The 21030-nt window shown below is 40.0% G+C and overlaps 1 protein-coding gene across 2 annotated transcripts in view; it reads right to left on the bottom strand.

Annotated features, from left to right (window-relative positions):
* LOC114330073 (G protein-coupled receptor kinase 2) overlaps positions 1-21030 on the bottom strand; it is a 778149-nt gene that overhangs the window by 380041 nt on the left and 377078 nt on the right. For both annotated transcript variants that reach the window (XM_050642802.1, XM_050642803.1), the window contains one exon: positions 20647-20870. In XM_050642802.1, the coding sequence (XP_050498759.1) occupies positions 20647-20870 (224 nt within the window). The remainder of the gene's footprint in view (positions 1-20646; positions 20871-21030) is intronic.

Here is a 21030-nt window from a genome sequence, read left to right as displayed (position 1 = left end):
TTCGTCAATATTTTTAAAACTATGCGGTTTAGCATGAACAACCTCTTATACAAAAATGTTCTACATTCAATTTGAAATAAAAAAGGTACTATGCATAATCCTTCTAAAATGAACGGTTCCAAAGTTACGGAGGTAGTAGAGTAAAATTGGTCCAAAAAAGGCCTAACACAGAAATCCAAGGCAAAAGTTTTCCTCCAACACCAATTTGTTCTATATGGTCCACATATTGTTCAGTAAAAAGTTACACCATTTTGAGCGCCCGGTTTGGGGGGGAGATGGTGGAGAAGTCGGTAAATTAGTAGTTTTTTTTACGTTTTTCGTCAATATTTCTAAAACTCTGGAATAACGTAAACAACGTTCTATACAAAATTGTTCTACATAAAATTTAAAACAAAAAAGGTCCATACATAATTGTTATAAAATCAACGGTTCCAGAGTTACGGAAGGTGAAAAGTGGAGGTTTTCGATACTTTTTATATTTGTTGGGCAATTTATAATATTATTACTGATGAAAGAAATTTTCCTTAACGTTTTGTAAATAAAATTTGCTATTTCAGTGGCCGATGGTATGTTAGTGATAAGCTCTTGAAGAAACGTCAACCTCACCACCCGAAATCATCATCAATTGCCCAAACAATATAAAAAGTATCGAAAGCCTCCACTTTTCACCCTCCGTAACTCTGGAACCGTTGATTTTATAACAATTATGTATAGGACCTTTTTTTGTTTTAAATTTTATGTAGAACATTTCTGTATAGACAGTTATTTACGACAAACCGTAGTTTTAGAAATATTGACGAAAAACAAAAAACTACTAATTTACCGACTTCTCCCCCATCTCCCCCCCCCCAAACCGGGCGCTCAAAATGGTGTAACTTTTTAATGAGTAATATGTGGACCATATAGAACAATTTGGTGTTGGAGTAAAACTTTTACCTTGGATGTCTGGGTTAGGCCTTTTTTTGGACCAATTAATAATAATAATAATAATAATAATAATAACCTGTGGGAGTTTTATGTCAGTTCTTCTATCAGGCGCGGCCCCCTGCGAATGGGGGATACTTTCTGGGTATTCGTAGCGCCAATACCCAGAGAGTAGCAGGAATACTTGCCGTGGAACAAAAACTGACACCTGGCAGTAGGTATAAAATGCATACCCATGAGAATGGAGACTAATAGTTTATGTTTAGGGCCGCTGCCTGGGGATCGCCAGGGCACGTCTGGAGCCGACGCTGGACGTGACAGCATGCGGGACGTCGGTGGCAGGGTGTTGAGGAGGCGGGCCCCTGTCACACAAACAGCTACAGCCCAACAACAAGAACAACAACCACAAGCGAGCCAAACAACAGCAAGAGCTCCACTCGCTGAAGGTGCTGCGCCGGAACATCAGCCGGCGCTCACTCAAGCGGGACGACCGAGGCAGCGCATGAAATGGACTGTGTCCATTAACGAAAGCATTTTGCGCTTCTATTATAAGGTGACAAACCTCGGTCAAGAAACGATCGGCTACAGACAACAGCTGTATGCCGAATTTTGCAGGGAGTACCCAGATATTCAAGTATCGGAGCAAAGAGTATCAGATCAATACCGGGTAATCGTAAGAAACAACCTTATCCCAGAGACTAGACGCAATACGATCAAAAGCGAAGTCGAACGGGAGATTAATAACCAAGAGCTAGTTTTAGATCAAGTCCCTAATGAAATCCTTGATGAGCAGATTCCTGAGATTCCCATACCAGAAACTCAACCTGACAATACACAGCAGGAAAACAACGAGTTGCGCGATAGTCTAGAGAACGAAATGGCTCGTGCCGTACAAGAGTTTAATGGAACAAATCCACTTAGCAGACCACCGCTACCACGAATAAACTCTTGTAAGAAACTAGGTGCACTGTTACAAATTGTGAATACTGAAGTCCTACCCAATTATGTCGTAGAAGCCCACACATTGGAATATCTGCATATGCTAATCTACTGTGCAGCTACAGCAATTGCCAATGTAATGGGCGTTAAGATCAGAACACGACGGGGTACTAATAACGGAAGGACTGGTAACAGAATTGCACCCTGGGAAAAAAGACTTCTCGGAAAAATTGAATTACTGCGTAGGGATATTGGTCAAGTCACAGAATATATAAGAGGTGTTACAAGTAGAAAAGTCATTAAAAGAGCTGAAGAAATAATGCGGAGCACTGCAAGACACTCGAGATACGATCCAGAAAATAACACAGCCCAACAGTGTCTGGATACATTAAAACAAAAACTCTCCGTCTATTCAGGACGATTAAGAAGGTATAAAGTTAGTAACAGCCGAAAATGTGACAATGCACTTTTTGAGAACTCTGAGAAGGCGTTCTACCGAAAACTCAATTCCACCGTAGAAAGTGTCGACAAGTCTTACCCAAGCCAAGAAGAAATTCATGAGTTTTGGGGAAATCAACTTTCCACACCAGCTGCTTTTAACAACAATGCTGGCTGGATAGAAGATACGACGCACAACTGTCACCACTACGTCACTGCTAACTACGAACCATTCACGACTGAAGAAGTCTCAAATGTCATCAAAGAGCTTCATAACTGGAAATCTCCTGGACCAGACGGAGTTCAGAACTTCTGGCTTAAAAAGTTTTGGAGTATTCATGAGTGCTTATCAACATTAATTAATCATGTTATTTCTAATCCGCAGGAATTACCATCATTTCTAACTCAGGGAACTACTTATTTAATACCCAAGGATCAAAATAACACCCAAGATCCATCCAAGTACCGCCCAATTACTTGTCTTCCAACTTTGTATAAATTGGTCACATCATGTGTAACCCGGCGTATCTACCAACACTGTGCTCTAAACAATATCATAGAGCCTCAACAGAAAGGATGCGCTAAGGGTTCCATGGGTTGCAAAGAACAGCTTATCATCGACTCAGTCATTTCTAACCAGGCATTCACTAAAAAAAGGAACCTTTTTACTGCTTTTATTGACTATAAAAAGGCCTTTGATTCAGTACCGCATGAATGGCTAATAGATATATTGAAAATTTACAAAGTAGATGATAACATAGTGACCTTTTTAAGGCATATAATGAGAGATTGGAAGACTAAAATTCACCTCCAAATACCTGGTGAAAACAATATCGAAACCGAAAATATCGCAATCAACCGGGGCCTATTTCAAGGAGACTCGTTGAGTCCATTGTGGTTCTGTTTAGCTTTGAACCCCCTTTCCCAACTATTAAACTCCACTGACTCAGGTTTTAGCATTAAAAGCAATAATACTGTGGTAGCGAAGCTCAATCATCTGTTGTATATGGATGATTTGAAATTAATGGCTTCCACTCGAGAACACCTAGAAGAGATGCTAAAAACTGTAGAAACATTTTCTAATGATATTAGTATGCAGTTCGGTCTAGACAAGTGCCGTGTTTTGAATATAGTCAGAGGAAAGGTACAGCCCGGTGGATTCGATATGCAAAATGGCCAGAACATCGAGGCCATGGGCGACAACGATATGTACAAATATCTTGGAGTAAAGCAGGCGCGGAAAATTGACCATAAGCAAATGAAAACTGAGATAACTACCGAGTTTATAAGAAGGGTAAAACAGCTGCTTCGCTCACAGCTTAACAGTAAAAATTTGTTTAAGGCACTAAACACCTACGCTTGTTCCGCGCTTAGCTATTCATTTGGTATTGTTAAGTGGACAAAAACGGATATAGAAAATCTTCAGCGAAAAGTACGAACACACCTCACAAAGGCACAAAAACACCACCCTAAAAGTGCAGTAGAACGAACGACATTACCCCGGTATTTAGGAGGAAGAGGACTTATGGATATAGGTGAGCAATTAGATAAACAAATTGCTAATTTAAGAACTTATTTTCAGATGCAGGCTGAGACATGTACTCTACATCGCGCTATCTGCGCAGTAGATGATACAACACCGATCAAACTGAGGGAAGCAGAACTGCGCATAAACCACCTTACTAAGGACGAAAAAGTGCGCGCCTGGATGGGTAAACCTTTGCACGGGCGACATCCCAATGAGGTCAGCCAAGATTATGTCGACAATATAGCGTCGAACTACTGGTTGACATCAGGAAAGATGTTCCCTGAAACGGAGGGTTCATTACTGGCCATTCAGGATCAGGTTATACCAACCAGAAACTACCTGAAATATATCATAAAAGACCCTCAGGTTCAAAACGACAGATGCCGATATGGATGTCAAGCCCAAGAAACCATCCAACATCTTACAGGGGGCTGCCAGGCATTTGCTGCAACTGAATACAAGGAACGGCATGACGCAGTGGGAAAAATCCTTCATCAAGAGATAGCTATCAAGCTGGGACTTCTCCAAACGGACCATCTCCCGTATTATCAATACGTCCCTGAGAGTATGCTTGAGGATGGCAACTACAAGCTATACTGGGACCGCACTGTGCTCACAGACCAAACAGTGGCACATAATAGACCAGATCTCGTACTAGTTAATAAATTAACAAGACAAACAACACTAATTGATGTGGCGATACCTAACAACAATAATCTACGTAGTAAATTCACTGAAAAGATCGCCAAGTACAGAGATCTAGAAATTCAAATACGAAGGCAATGGAGAATGCAAAGTACCCAGACGATACCTATTGTTATATCTACTACTGGAGTCATTCCGAAGAACCTCCTCGAAAGCATAAAAAGGCTGGGTCTAAATGAACATCTTTACAAGACCATGCAGAAAGCTGTACTACTCGCAACGGCCAGATGTGTACGAAAATTTTTGGGAGATACACCTGCATACCAAGTCACCTAGGGCTCGATAACACGGAAAGAGTCCCACCAGAGCTCAATCCTTTTGATACCGTAGGTATCTGGGATGAGTCAATTTTCCCCTTAGAGGGAGTGTGAGCCGTATGGCTAAATCTGGAATAATAATAATTTTGCAGGGAGTACCCAGATATTCAAGTATCGGAGCAAAGAGTATCAGATCAATACCGGGTAATCGTAAGAAACAACCTTATCCCAGAGACTAGACGCAATACGATCAAAAGCGAAGTCGAACGGGAGATTAATAACCAAGAGCTAGTTTTAGATCAAGTCCCTAATGAAATCCTTGATGAGCAGATTCCTGAGATTCCCATACCAGAAACTCAACCTGACAATACACAGCAGGAAAACAACGAGTTGCGCGAGAGTCTAGAGAACGAAATGGCTCGTGCCGTACAAGAGTTTAATGGAACAAATCCACTTAGCAGACCACCGCTACCACGAATAAACTCTTGTAAGAAACTAGGTGCCCTGTTACAAATTGTGAATACTGAAGTCCTACCCAATTATGTCGTAGAAGCCCACACATTGGAGTATCTGCATATGCTAATCTACTGTGCGGCTACAGCAATTGCCAATGTAATGGGCGTTAAGATCAGAACACGACGGGGTACTAATAACGGAAGGACTGGTAACAGAATTGCACCCTGGGAAAAAAGACTTCTCGGAAAAATTGAATTACTGCGTAGGGATATTGGTCAAGTCACAGAATATATAAGAGGTGTTACAAGTAGAAAAGTCATTAAAAGAGCTGAAGAAATAATGCGGAGCACTGCAAGACACTCGAGATACGATCCAGAAAATAACACAGCCCAACAGTGTCTGGATACATTAAAACAAAAACTCTCCGTCTATTCAGGACGATTAAGAAGGTATAAAGTTAGTAACAACCGAAAATGTGACAATGCACTTTTTGAGAACTCTGAGAAGGCGTTCTACCGAAAACTCAATTCCACCGTAGAAAGTGTCGACAAGTCTTACCCAAGCCAAGAAGAAATTCATGAGTTTTGGGGAAATCAACTTTCCACACCAGCTGCTTTTAACAACAATGCTGGCTGGATAGAAGATACGACGCACAACTGTCACCACTACGTCACTGCTAACTACGAACCATTCACGACTGAAGAAGTCTCAAATGTCATCAAAGAGCTTCATAACTGGAAATCTCCTGGACCAGACGGAGTTCACAACTTCTGGTTTAAAAAGTTTTGGAGTATTCATGAGTGCTTATCAACATTAATTAATCATGTTATTTCTAATCCGCAGGAATTACCATCATTTCTAACTCAGGGAACTACTTATTTAATACCCAAGGATCAAAACAACACCCAAGATCCATCCAAGTACCGCCCAATTACTTGTCTTCCAACTTTGTATAAATTGGTCACATCCTGTGTAACCCGGCGTATCTACCAACACTGTGCTCTAAACAATATCATAAAGCCTCAACAGAAAGGATGCGCTAAGGGTTCTATGGGTTGCAAAGAACAGCTTATCATCGACTCGGTCATTTCTAACCAGGCATTCACAAAAAAAAAGGAACCTTTTTACTGCTTTTATTGACTATAAAAAGGCCTTTGATTCAGTACCGCATGAATGGCTAATAGATATATTGAAAATATACAAAGTAGATGATAACATAGTGACCTTTTTAAGGCATATAATGAGAGATTGGAAGACTAAAATTCACCTCCAAATACCTGGTGCAAACAATATCGAAACCGAAAATATCGCAATCAACCGGGGCCTATTTCAAGGAGACTCGTTGAGTCCATTGTGGTTCTGTTTAGCTTTGAACCCCCTTTCCCAGCTATTAAACTCCACTGACTCAGGTTTTAGCATTAAAAGCAATAATACTGTGGTAGCGAAGCTCAATCATCTGTTGTATATGGATGATTTGAAATTAATGGCTTCCACTCGAGAACACCTAGAAGAGATGCTAAAAACTGTAGAAACATTTTCTAATGATATTAGTATGCAGTTCGGTCTAGACAAGTGCCGTGTTTTGAATATAGTCAGAGGAAAGGTACAGCCCGGTGGATTCGATATGCAAAATGGCCAGAACATCGAGGCCATGGGCGACAATGATATGTACAAATATCTTGGAGTAAAGCAGGCGCGGAAAATTGACCATAAGCAAATGAAAACTGAGATAACTACTGAGTTTATAAGAAGGGTAAAACAGCTGCTTCGTTCACAGCTTAACAGTAAAAATTTGTTTAAGGCACTAAACACCTACGCTTGTTCCGCGCTTAGCTATTCATTTGGTATTGTTAAGTGGACAAAAACGGATATTGAAAATCTTCAGAGAAAAGTACGAACACACCTCACAAAGGCACAAAAACACCACCCTAAAAGTGCAGTGGAACGAACGACATTACCCCGGTATTTAGGAGGAAGAGGACTTATGGATATAGGTGAGCAATTAGATAAACAAATTGCTAATTTAAGAACTTATTTTCAGATGCAGGCTGAGACATCTACTCTACATCGCGCTATCTGCGCAGTAGATGACACAACACCGATCAAACTGAGGGAAGCAGAACTGCGCATAAACCACCTTACTAAGGACGAAAAAGTGCGCGCCTGGATGGGTAAACCTTTGCACGGGCGACATCCCAATGAGGTCAGCCAAGATTATGTCGACAATATAGCGTCGAACTACTGGTTGACCTCAGGAAAGATGTTCCCTGAAACGGAGGGTTCATTACTGGCCATTCAGGATCAGGTTATACCAACCAGAAACTACCTGAAATATATCATCAAAGACCCTCAGGTTCAAAACGACAGATGCCGATATGGATGTCAAGCCCAAGAAACCATCCAACATCTTACAGGGGGCTGCCAGGCATTTGCTGCAACTGAATACAAGGAACGGCATGACGCAGTGGGAAAAATCCTTCATCAAGAGATAGCTATCAAGCTGGGACTTCTCCAAACGGACCATCTCCCGTATTATCAATACGTCCCTGAGAGTATGCTTGAGGATGGCAACTACAAGCTATACTGGAACCGCACTGTGCTCACAGACCAAACAGTGGCACATAATAGACCAGATCTCGTACTAGTTAATAAATTAACAAGACAAACAACACTGATTGATGTGGCGATACCTAACAACAATAATCTACGTAGTAAATTCACTGAAAAGATCGCCAAGTACAGAGATCTAGAAATTCAAATACGAAGGCAATGGAGAATGCAAAGTATCCAGACGATACCTATTGTTATGTCTACTACTGGAGTCATTCCGAAGAACCTCCTCGAAAGCATAAAAAGTCTGGGTCTAAATGAACATCTTTACAAGACCATGCAGAAAGCTGTACTACTCGCAACGGCCAGATGTGTACGAAAATTTTTGGGAGATACACCTGCATACCAAGTCACCTAGGGCTCGATAACACGGAAAGAGTCCCACCAGAGCTCAATCCTTTTGATACCGTAGGTATCTGGGATGAGTCAATTTTCCCCTTAGAGGGAGTGTGAGCCGTATGGCTAAATCTGGATAATAATAATAATAATAATAGCGCCAAAAAGAGGAATCTTTTTACTGCCTTCATTGATTACAAGAAGGCCTTTGATTCAGTGCCGCATGAATGGCTTATAGATATATTGAGAATATATAAAGTCGATGATAATATAGTGACCTTTTTAGAGCATATAATGACAGAGTGGAAAACTAGAATTCACCTTCAAATACCTGGTGAAATTAACATCGAAACTGAAAATATCGCAATCAGCCGGGGCCTGTTTCAAGGAGATTCGTTGAGTCCTCTGTGGTTCTCTCTAGCTATGAACCCACTATCTCAGCTATTGAACTCCACAGACGCAGGTTTTAGCATCAAAAATAACAACAATGTGGTGGCGAAGCTTAATCATTTATTGTACATGGACGATTTGAAATTAATGGCTTCCACTCGAAACCAACTCGATGAGATGCTAAAAAATGTAGAAACTTTTTCTAATGATATTAGTATGCACTTCGGACTAGACAAGTGCCGTATTTTAAATATAGTCAGAGGAAAAGTACAGCCCGGAGGATTCGATATGCAAAATGGCCAGCACATCGAGGCCATGGGCGACAACGATATGTACAAATATCTTGGAGTAAAGCAAGCGCGGAAAATTGACCATAAACAAATGAAAACAGAGATAACTACAGAGTTTATACGAAGGGTAAAACAGCTGCTTCGCTCACAACTTAACAGTAGAAATTTGTTTAAGGCACTAAACACCTACGCATGTTCCGCGCTTAGCTATTCGTTTGGCATTGTTAAGTGGACAAAAACGGACATAGAGAATCTTCAGCGAAAAGTAAGAACACACCTCACAAAGGCACAAAAACACCATCCTAAAAGTGCAGTAGAAAGAACAACATTACCACGGAATCTAGGAGGAAGAGGACTTATGGATATAGGTGAGCAATTAGATAAACAAATTGCTAATTTAAGAAATTATTTTCAGTTGCAAGCTGAGACATCTACTTTACATCGCGCTATTTGCGCAGTAGATGACACAACACCGATCAAACTGAGGGAACCAGAAATGCGCATAAACCACCTCACTAAAGACGAAAAAATGCGCATCTGGATGGGTAAACCTCTGCACGGGCGACATCCCAATGAGGTCAGCCAAGACTATGTCGACAATACAGCGTCGAACTATTGGTTGACATCAGGAAAGATGTTCCCTGAAACGGAGGGTTCATTACTGGCCATTCAGGATCAGGTTATACCAACCAGAAATTACCTGAAATATATCGTCAAAGACCCTCAGGTTCAAAACGACAGATGCCGATATGGATGTCAAGCCCAAGAAACCATCCAACATATTACAGGGGGCTGCCAGGCATTTGCTGCAACTGAATACAAGGAACGGCATGACGCAGTGGGAAAAATCCTTCATCAGGAGATAGCTATCAAGCTGGGACTTCTCCAAACGGACCATCTCCCGTATTATCAATACGTCCCTGAGAGTATGCTTGAGGATGGCAACTACAAGCTATACTGGGACCGCACTGTGCTCACAGACCAAACAGTGGCACATAATAGACCAGATCTTGTACTAGTTAATAAATTAACAAAACAAACAACACTAATTGATGTGGCGATACCTAACAACAATAATCTACGTAGTAAATTTACTGAAAAGATCGCCAAGTACAGAGATCTGGAAATTCAAATACGAAGGCAATGGAGAATGCAAAGTACCCAGACGATACCGATTATCATGTCTACTACTGGAGTCATTCCGAAGACCCTCCTCGAAAGCATCAAAAAGCTGGGTCTGAATGAACATCTTTATAAGACCATGCAGAAAGCTGTACTACTCGCGACGGCCAGAAGTGTACGAAAATTTTTGGGAGATACACCTGCATTCCAAGTCACCTAGGGCTCGATAACACGGAAAGAGTCCCACCAGAGCTCAATCCTTTTGATACCGTAGGTATCTGGGATGAGTCAATTTTCCCCTTAGAGGGAGTGTGAGCCGTATGGCTAAATCTGGATAATAATAATAATAATTTTCCCCTCAGAGCGAGTGTGAGCCGTATGGCTAAATCTGGAATAATAATAATAATAATAAATGAAAATGAAAATGAAAATCTTTATAAGACCATGCAGAAAGCGGTACTACTCGCGACGGCCAGAAGTGTACGAAAATTTTTGGGAGATACACCTGCATACCAAGTCACCTAGGGCTCGATAACACGGAAAGAGTCTCACCAGAGCTCAATCCTTTTGATACCGTAGGTATCTGGGATGAGTCAATTTTCCCCTTAGAGGGAGTGTGAGCCGTATGGCTAAATCTGATATAATAATAATAGATATTCAAGTATCGGAGCAAAGAGTATCAGATCAATACCGGGTAATCATAAGAAACAACCTTATCCCAGAGACTAGACGCAATACGATCAAAAGCGAAGTCGAACGGGAGATTAATAACCAAGAGCTAGTTTTAGATCAAGTCGCTAATGAAATCCTTGAGGAGCAGATTCCTGAGATTCCCATACCAGAAACTCAACCTGACAATACACAGCAGGACAACAACGAGTTGCGCGATAGTCTAGCAAACGAAATGGCTCGTGCCGTACAAGAGTTTAATGGAACAAACCCACTTAGCAGACCACCGCTACCACGAATAAACTCTTGTAAGAAACTAGGTGCGCTGTTACAAATTGTGAACACTGAAGTTCTACCCAACTATGTCGTAGAAGCTCACACGTTGGAATATTTGCATATGTTAATCTACTGTGCAGCAACAGCAATTGCTAATGTAATGGGCGTTAAGATCAGAACACGACGGGTTACTAATAACGAAAGAACTGGTAACAGAATTGCACCCTGGGAAAAAAGATTGCTCGGAAAGATCGAATTATTACGTAGGGATATTGGTATAGTCACAGAATACATACGAGGTGTAACAAGTAGAAAAGTCATCAGAAGAGCTGAAGAAATAATGCTGACTACCGCAAGACACTCAATATATGATCCAGAAAACAACACAGCCCATCAGTGTCTGGATACATTAAAACAAAAACTCTCCGTTTATTCAGGACGACTAAGGAGGTACAAAGTTAGTAACAACCGCAAAAGCGACAATGCCCTTTTTGAAAATTCTGAAAAGGCGTTCTATCGAAAACTCAATTCCACTGTAGAACGTGTCGATAAGACTTACCCAAGCCAAGAAGAAATTCATGAGTTTTGGGGAAATCAACTGTCCACGCCAGCTGCTCTTAACAACAATGCTGGATGGATAGAAGATACGACACAGAACTGCCAACACTACACTACCACCCTTTACGAACAATTCACTACTGAAGAAGTCTCAAATACCATCAAAGAGCTTCATAACTGGAAATCTCCTGGACCAGACGGAGTTCAAAACTTTTGGCTCAATAAGTTTTGGAGTGTTCATGAATGCTTATCAACACTAATTAATCATGTTATTTCTAATCCGCAGGATATACCATCATTCCTAACTCAGGGAACCACTTACTTAATTCCGAAGGATCAAAATAACACCCAAGATCCAGCCAAATACCGCCCAATTACTTGTCTTCCAACTTTGTATAAATTGGTCACATCTTGTGTAGCCCGGCGTATCTACCAACATTGTGCTCTGAACAATATCATAGAGCCTCAGCAGAAAGGATGCGATAAGGGTTCCATGGGTTGCAAAGAACAACTCATCATCGACTCAATCATTTCTAATCAGGCATATTCCAAAAAGAGGAATCTTTTTACTGCCTTTATTGATTACAAGAAGGCCTTTGATTCAGTGCCGCATGAATGGCTTATAGATATATTGAGAATATATAAAGTCGATGATAATATAGTGACCTTTTTAGAGCATATAATGACGGAGTGGAAGACTAGAATTCACCTTCAAATACCTGGTGAAAATAACATCGAAACTGAAAATATCGCAATCAGCCGGGGCCTGTTTCAAGGAGATTCGTTGAGTCCACTGTGGTTCTGTCTAGCTATGAACCCACTATCTCAGCTATTGAACTCCACAGACGCAGGTTTTAGCATCAAAAATAACAACAATGTGTTGGCGAAGCTTAATCATTTATTGTATATGGATGATTTGAAATTAATGGCTTCCACTCGAAACCAACTCGACGAGATGCTAAAAACTGTAGAAACTTTTTCCAATGATATTAGCATGCACTTCGGACTAGACAAGTGCCGTATTTTAAATATAGTCAGAGGAAAAGTACAGCCCGGAGGATTCGATATGCAAAATGGCCAGAACATCGAGGCCATGGGTGAAAACGATATGTATAAATATCTTGGAGTAAAGCAAGCGCGGAGAATTGACCATAAACAAATGAAAACAGAGATAACTACTGAGTTTATACGAAGGGTGAAACAGCTGCTTCGCTCACACCTTAATAGTAGAAATTTGTTTAAGGCACTAAACACCTACGCATGTTCCGCGCTTAGCTATTCGTTTGGCATTATTAAGTGGACAAAAACGGACATAGAAAATCTTCAGCGAAAAGTAAGAACGCACCTCACAAAGGCACAAAAACACCATCCAAAAAGTGCAGTAGAAAGAACGACATTACCACGGAATTTAGGAGGAAGAGGACTTATGGATATAGGTGAGCAATTAGACAAACAAATTGCTAATCTAAGATCTTATTTTCAGATGCAGGCTGAAACATCTACTCTACATCGCGCTATCTGCGCAGTAGATGACACAACACCGATAAAACTTAGGGAAGCAGAACTGCGCATAAACCACCTTACTAAGGACGAAAAAGTGCGCGCCTGGATGGGTAAACCTCTGCACGGGCGACATCCCAATGACGTCAGCCAAGATCATGTCGACAATATAGCGTCGAACTACTGGTTGACATCAGGAAAGATGTTCCCTGAAACGGAGGGTTCATTACTGGCCATTCAGGATCAGGTTATACCAACCAGAAATTACCTGAAATATATAATCAAAGACCCTCATGTTCAAAACGACAGATGCCGATATGGATGTCAAGCCCAAGAAACCATCCAACATCTTACAGGGGGCTGCCAGGCATTTGCTGCAACTGAGTACAAGGAACGGCATGATGCAGTAGGAAAAATCCTTCATCAGGAGATGGCTATCAAGCTGGGACTTCTCCAAACCGACCATCTCCCATATTATCAATACGTTCCTGAGAGTATGCTTGAGGATGGCAACTACAAGCTATACTGGGACCGCACTGTGCTCACAGACCAAACAGTGGCGCATAATAGACCAGATCTCGTTTTAGTCAATAAATTAACGAGACAAACAACCCTCATTGATGTGGCGATTCCTAACAACAATAATCTACGTACTAAATTTACTGAAAAGATCGCCAAGTACAGAGATCTGGAAATTCAAATACGGAGATAATGGAGAATGCAAAGTACCCAGACGATACCGATTATTATGTCTACTACTGGAGTCATTCCGAAGACCCTCCTCGAAAGCATAAAAAAGCTGGGTCTTAATGAACATCTTTATAAGACCATGCAGAAAGCAGTACTACTCGCAACGGCCAGATGTGTACGAAAATTTTTGGGAGATACACCTGCATACCAAGTCACCTAGGGCTCGATAACACGGAAGGAGTCCCACCAGAGCTCAATCCTTTTGATACAGTAGGTATCTGGGATGAGTCAATTTTCCCCTTAGAGGGAGTGTGAGCCGTATGGCTAAATCTGGATAATAATAATGAGTCTGTAAGAGTTTTTGCCAGTTCTTCTATCAGGCGCGGCCCCCTGCGAATGGGGGATGCTTTCTGGGTATTCGTAGCGCCAGTACCCAGAGAGTAGCAGGGATACTTGCCGTGGAACAAAAACTGACACCTGGCAGTAGGTATAAAATGCACACCCATGAGAATGGAGAATAATAATTTATGTTTAGGATCGCTGCCTGGGGATCGCCAGGGCACGTCTGGAGCCGGCGCTGGACGTGACAGCATGCGGGACGTCGGTGGCAGGGTGTTGAGGAGGCGGGCCCCTGTCATACAATTAGCTACAGCCCAACCACAACCACAACCACAAGCGAGCCAAACAACAACAAGAGCTGCACCTGCCGAAGGTGCTGCGCTGGATCATCAGCCGGCGCTCACTCAAGCGGGACGGCCGAGGCAGCGCATGAAATGGACTGTGTCCATTAATGAAAACATTTTGCGCTTCTACTACAAGGTGACAAACCTCGGTCAAGAAACAATCGGCTACCGACAACAGCTGTATGCCGAATTTTGCAGGACGTACCCAGATATTCAAGTATCGGAGCAACGAGTATCAGACCAATACCGGGTAATTATGAGAAACAACCTTATCCCAGAGACTAGACGCAATATCATCAGAAGCGAAGTCGAACGGGAGATTCATAACGATGTTGTAATTGAAGATCAAGTCCCCAATGAAGTTCATGAGCAGATTCCTGAGCTTGCCATACAAGAAACTCAACCTGACAATACAGAGCAGGAAAACAACGAGCTACATGATAACCTAGTAAGGGTAAAACAGCTGCTTCGCTCACACCTTAACAGTAGAAATTTGTTTAAGGCACTAAACACCTACGCATGTTCCGCGCTTAGCTACTCATTTGGTATTGTTAAGTGGACAAAAACAGATATAGATGCTCTTCAGCGAAAAGTGCGAACACACCTCACAAAGGCACAAAAACACCATCCTAAAAGTGCAGTAGAAAGAACAACATTACCACGGAATCTAGGAGGAAGAGGACTTATGGATATAGGTGAGCAATTAGATAAACAAATTGCTAATTTAAGAACTTATTTTCAGATGCAGGCTGAGACATCTACTCTTCATCGCGCTATCTGCGCAGTAGATGACACAACACCGATCAAACTGAGGGAACCAGAAATGCGCATAAACCACCTTACTAAGGACGAAAAAGTGCGCGCCTGGATGGGTAAACCTCTGCACGGGCGGCATCCCAATGAGGTCAGCCAAGATTACGTCGACAATATAGCGTCGAACTACTGGTTGACATCAGGAAAGATGTTCCCTGAAACGGAAGGTTCATTACAGGCCATTCAGGATCAGGTTATATCAACGAGAAATTACCTGAAATATATCATCAAAGACCCTCAGGTTCAAAACGACAGATGCCGATATGGATGTCAAGCCCAAGAAACCATCCAACATCTTACAGGGGGCTGCCAGGCATTTGCTGCAACTGAATACAAAGAACGGCATGACGCAGTGGGAAAAATCCTTCATCAAGAGATAGCTATCAAGCTGGGACTTCTCCAAACGGACCATCTCCCGTATTATCAATACGTCCCTGAGAGTATGCTTGAGGATGGCAACTACAAGCTATACTGGGACCGCACTGTGCTCACAGACCAAACAGTGGCACACAATAGACCAGATCTCGTACTAGTTAATAAATTAACAAGACAAACAACACTAATTGATGTGGCGATACCTAACAACAATAATCTACGTAGTAAATTCACTGAAAAGATCGCCAAGTACAGAGATCTGGAAATTCAAATACGAAGGCAATGGAGAATGCAAAGTACCCAGACGATACCGATTATCATGTCTACTACTGGACTCATTCCGAAGACCCTCCTCGAAAGCATAAAAAAGCTGGGTCTGAATGAACATCTTTATAAGACCATGCAGAAAGCAGTACTACTCGCAACAGCCAGATGTGTACGGAAATTTTTGGGAGATACACCTGCATACCAAGTCACCTAGAGCTCGATAACACGGAAAGAGTCCCACCAGAGCTCAATCCTTTTGATACCGTAGGTATCTGGGATGAGTCAATTTTCCCCTTAGAGGGAGTGTGAGCCGTATGGCTAAATCTGGATAATAATAATGACTTTATTGCTTTTTTTTCAAAATACTATATAGTATAAAATTATACTATACTACCTGTCTAACTTTGGAACCGTTTATTTTAGAGGGATTAGATTATGCATAGGACCTTTCTTATTTAAAATTTAATGTAGAACATTTTTGTATAAAACGTTGTTCATGCTAAACCGCATAGTTTTAGAAATATTGACGAAAAACGTAAAAAACTACGAATTTACCGATTTCTCCCTCCTCTCCCCCCAAACACGACGCTCAAAATGGTGTGACTTTTTGCTGAACATTATGTGGACCACATAGAACAATTTGGTGTTGGAGGATAACTTTCACTGTGGATGTCTGGGTTATGCCATCTTTTGGATCAATTGTATCATCATACTATCTCTAGAGTAGGAAGGGTGAGTAAGTCCCACAGCACTTTGTCTCAGGCCACAATTGACCCATTGTGCATCGTCCCAGGGGGTTATCGTCCTTAGTTCATTATCCATCCTGCCATTTCCAGAAAGGCGAACAAATTACCAAGGGAGATCTCCCCTATGTGGGCAGGTGTAGGCCAAGGCTCGCCGAACGCATACTCTCGTATTGACGATAACTCAGGACATTCACATGGGAGATGCTGGACAGGTTCGTTATCTCGTTCACACCTCCTGCATAGAGATGTCTCTACTAGCCCCAGTGTGTGGAGGTGTTTTCTTAGTTGACAATGGCCAGTTAAAAAAAACCAACTGTCAAGCGTAGGGTTTTCCTGGTCATTTTCAAGTACTTTTCTGATGCTGACTTCTCAAGGTTCCTTAGGGTTACCTTGGCAAGTCTACATCCTGGCCGTTCCTCCCATATTTTCACGGTTTGCGCGTGGGAGTTACATTTGACAATTTCCGCGATTGTTGCAGTTGACCAGCCAAAAAGATCACCAGGTCCTAAGATTCTTAGGCCTGCTGCCTTCCTACTTAGCTGGTCAGCACTGCGGTTGCCTTTATTTCCGTTGTGTCCTTTAACACACCTCAGGATGATGTTGTTACCATCCGAAGCTTAGGCTAGTGACTCATGACACTCCTTTACTAGCCCTGATATGGCACGTGGTCTGTTCAGGGTTAGTAGCGCTTGTCTGCTGTATGTGCAGATTATTATGGTTTTACCGGCTTTACCTTTCCGGGTTATTTCTTTTGCGGCTATGGAGATATGTACCAACCAGTTCAGTCTGAACTACGCTGGCATTTTTTGCACTTAATTTTAATCAACAACCTATTCTGGGTTCGCTACTGGTAATTATGTCGCTTTGGCGTAATAGAATTGTGCATTTAATGATAGAAGCATATAATTTGGACCACATATACTACACATATAAACGTTCCAAATTAGATACAAGGCCATCTCAGATTTTACCTTTTACAAAAATGACGGGCATTCAAAATGGCGACTAAAATACATATGTGACTAATAGCACGATAACTTTTGAACGAAAAGTCCGACTTCAAACAAATTTGGTATATATGGGTTCTTTTTTTGGTGCATAAGATAGAGCTCTTGAACCGGAAGAATCGGTTTACCAGTTGTGTTTTTCCTGATTTTTTATGTTATATTTTTTTTCAATTCTTTCACCGTGTATATATATATATATATATATATATATATATATATATATATATATATATATATATATATATATTCATTTTTCTAAAAGGTAATGCCAGCATTAAAAAGAGCGTAAAAATGTTTTTTAGGAAATATTTTGAACTTTTTAGTTATGTTAATTACCATTTAATAAATCGCATGTACCTATGTGCGGCAGATTCGTGCAAATGTTATAAGAATCTTTGTGCATTTAATGGTAGAAGCATATAATTTGGACTACATAATATACTAGACATACCTACAAAGGTTCAAATTTAGATATGAGGCCATCTCAGATTTTGCCTTTTACAGAAATGGCAGGCATTCAAAATGGCGACTATACATACAGTCGGAAAAATGAAAGAATACCCATGAACGAACATATAAAATACGCTGTATTTTCCTGTCACCGTGTCACACAAAAAATTGCCCAGCGCAAGTACATGTAATAATAATTATTACATGTACTTGCGCTGGCAAATTTTTTGTGTGACACGGTGACAGGAAAATACAGCGTGTTTTATATGTTCGTTCATGAGTATTCTTTCATTTTTCCTACTATATGTGACTAATAGCACGATCACTTTTGAACGAAAAGTCCGATTTCAACTATAGGTCCTTTTTTGATGTGTAAGATCGAGGTCTTGAACCGGAAGAATCGGTTTACAAGAAGTTGTGTTTTTCCTGATTTTTTTGTAAAAATATGTTGTTTATTTTTTCAATTCTTTCACCATATATATTAATTTTTCAAAAAGGTAATATCGCCGTTGAAAAGAGCGTAAAAATATTTTTTAGTAAATATTTTGAACTCTTTAGTTATGTTAATTACCAATTAATAAATGCATAACCTATCTTCACATTTACCAATGAAACTATGTGCGGCAGATTCGTGCAAATAATATAAGAATTATTGTGCATTTAATGGTAAAAGCATATAATTTGGACCACACACACTACACATACAAAGATTCAAATTTAGATATGAGGCCATCTCAGATTTTGTCTTTTACAAAAATGGCGGGCATTCAAAATGAATCTGCCGCATATAGGTACATGTGAAGATACGTTATTCATTTATTAAATGGCAATTAACATAACTAAAAAGCTCAAAATATTCCCTAAAAATATTTTAACACTCTTTTCAATGGCGGTATTACCTTTTTGAAAAGTTAATATATACAGGGTGAAAGAATTGAAAAAAAAACAACATATTTTTACATAAAAAACAGTAAAAACACAACTTCTGGTAAACCGATTCTTTCGGTTCAAGACCTGGATCTTATTCATAAAAAAAAAGAACCTTGATGCCAAATTTGGTTGAAATTGGACTTTTCGTTCAAAAGTTATCGTGCTATTAGCCACATATGTATAGTCGCCATTTTGAATGCCCGCCATTTTTGTAAAAGGCAAAATTTGAAATGGCCTTATATCTAAATTTGAACCTTTATATGTGTAGTATATGTGGTCCAAATTATCTGCTTCTACCATTAACTTCACAATAATTATTATAATATTTGCACGAATCTGCCGCACATAGATACATGTGAAGATACGTTATGCATTTATTAAATGATAATTAACATAACTAAAAAGTTCAAAATATTTCCTAAAAAACATTTTTTCGCTCTTTTCAATGGCGGTATTAACTTTTTGGAAAATTAATATATACAGGGTGAAAGAAGTGAAAAACAACAACATATTTTTACTTAAAAACCAGGAAAAATACAACTTTTGGTAAACCGATTCTTCCGGTTCAAGACCTCGATCTTATACATAGAAAAAGAACATGTATACCAAATTTGGTTGAAATCGAACGTCTCGTTCAAAAGTTATCGTGCTATTAGTCACATATGTATAGTGGCCATTTTGAATGCCCGCCATTTTTGTAAAAGGCAAAATCTAAGATGGCCTCATATCTAATTTTGAACCTTTATATGTGTAGTATATGTGGTGCAAATTATGGGCCATTCCACGAACATACGCCTGTTTTGGATTACTTCGACAACGAATATTTTACTGTGCAACATAAGAAGTACGAAAGTAAATGGCGCTAATAATTATTCCAATAAAGAACAATGTAATTTGCAATTTACTTTCGTTCTTCTTATTTTTCACAGTAAAATATTCGTTGTCGAAGTAATCCAAAACAGGCGTATGTTCGTGGAATAGGGTATATATGCTTATATCATTAAATGCACAATTGTTTCACATATCGGCTGCACTAAATGTGCTCTTAATCAAAGTAAAGATTAAAAAATCGGCTACTATTCTTTTTCTCATGAGCATCTTTCAGTGCGTCAGTTTTTCGATTTCTTTTTAACGCATTAAATTGTATGTGACAGAAAAAAGGCACGTCTGTGATTAGAGACATTTATAACATTTATTCTAGTTGTCGATAGATGGCGCTATAATTGAAAAAAATTATTTACGAATTATATAATATATCTACGAATATAATCTGTACAATTTATAAAACTATACAAATCAAAGAAAATACCATTTATAAATGTATAATACAATAAACACAATTGATTTGTTTTTATGCCAAATTGCAAATAAAATGTGGCAACTGTCAGATTTAACTAAAATGTCATGTTAGAATAAATGTTATAAATGTGTATTATCACGGACTTACCTTTTTTCTATCATTTGTGACGCACTGAAAAATGCTCATGAAAAGGACTTTAGCTAGAATCGGCTTTTTTAGACATTTAACATTTAACATATTAGGACTATTAGGTATATAAGTTTAACGTTTACAAATTCTTTCATTTGCTAGATCTAATGAAACGTTAAGAGAACTTTTACTAATCTTTAATATCAATTTGTTGGTAGTCTGAAAAAGTTTAAGTATCAAAGTTTAGTCTCAACTGACCTCTGGCAAGGATATGCTCTCCTGCCCCTCCTGCTCGACCATGAACTCCTTTTTGATAACTTTGGCCAGTTCGAGGCGCTGTTCATCGGTTTCGACCTCATAGCGTTTGGCGGCATCTAAAAATCGGAGGCAACGGTGGTAGGCGGGACCTTTTTGCTCGCAGAACTGATCGAATAGAAGCTTTCCTATTGGTTGTTGATCTACAACGTATTCGTAACGAACATCTGAAAAAAAATAGCACAGTAAAAATACAATTATTTATATTCTTTAATGTTCCATTGTCTTATTAAAATAATAAGATAAGGTGAATGAAGTAAAAGACAGACGTACTCTCAATCATTTATTGTAACTTCCGACGACCCATTCAACATTTGAATAAGATAA

The sequence above is a fragment of the Diabrotica virgifera genome, chromosome 2 (genome assembly GCF_917563875.1).
Source record: "Diabrotica virgifera virgifera chromosome 2, PGI_DIABVI_V3a".
In the NCBI taxonomy this organism is placed as follows: domain Eukaryota; kingdom Metazoa; phylum Arthropoda; class Insecta; order Coleoptera; family Chrysomelidae; genus Diabrotica; species Diabrotica virgifera.
Note: the sequence above shows the minus strand (reverse complement) of the source record. Positions and strands in the feature narration are given on the sequence as shown.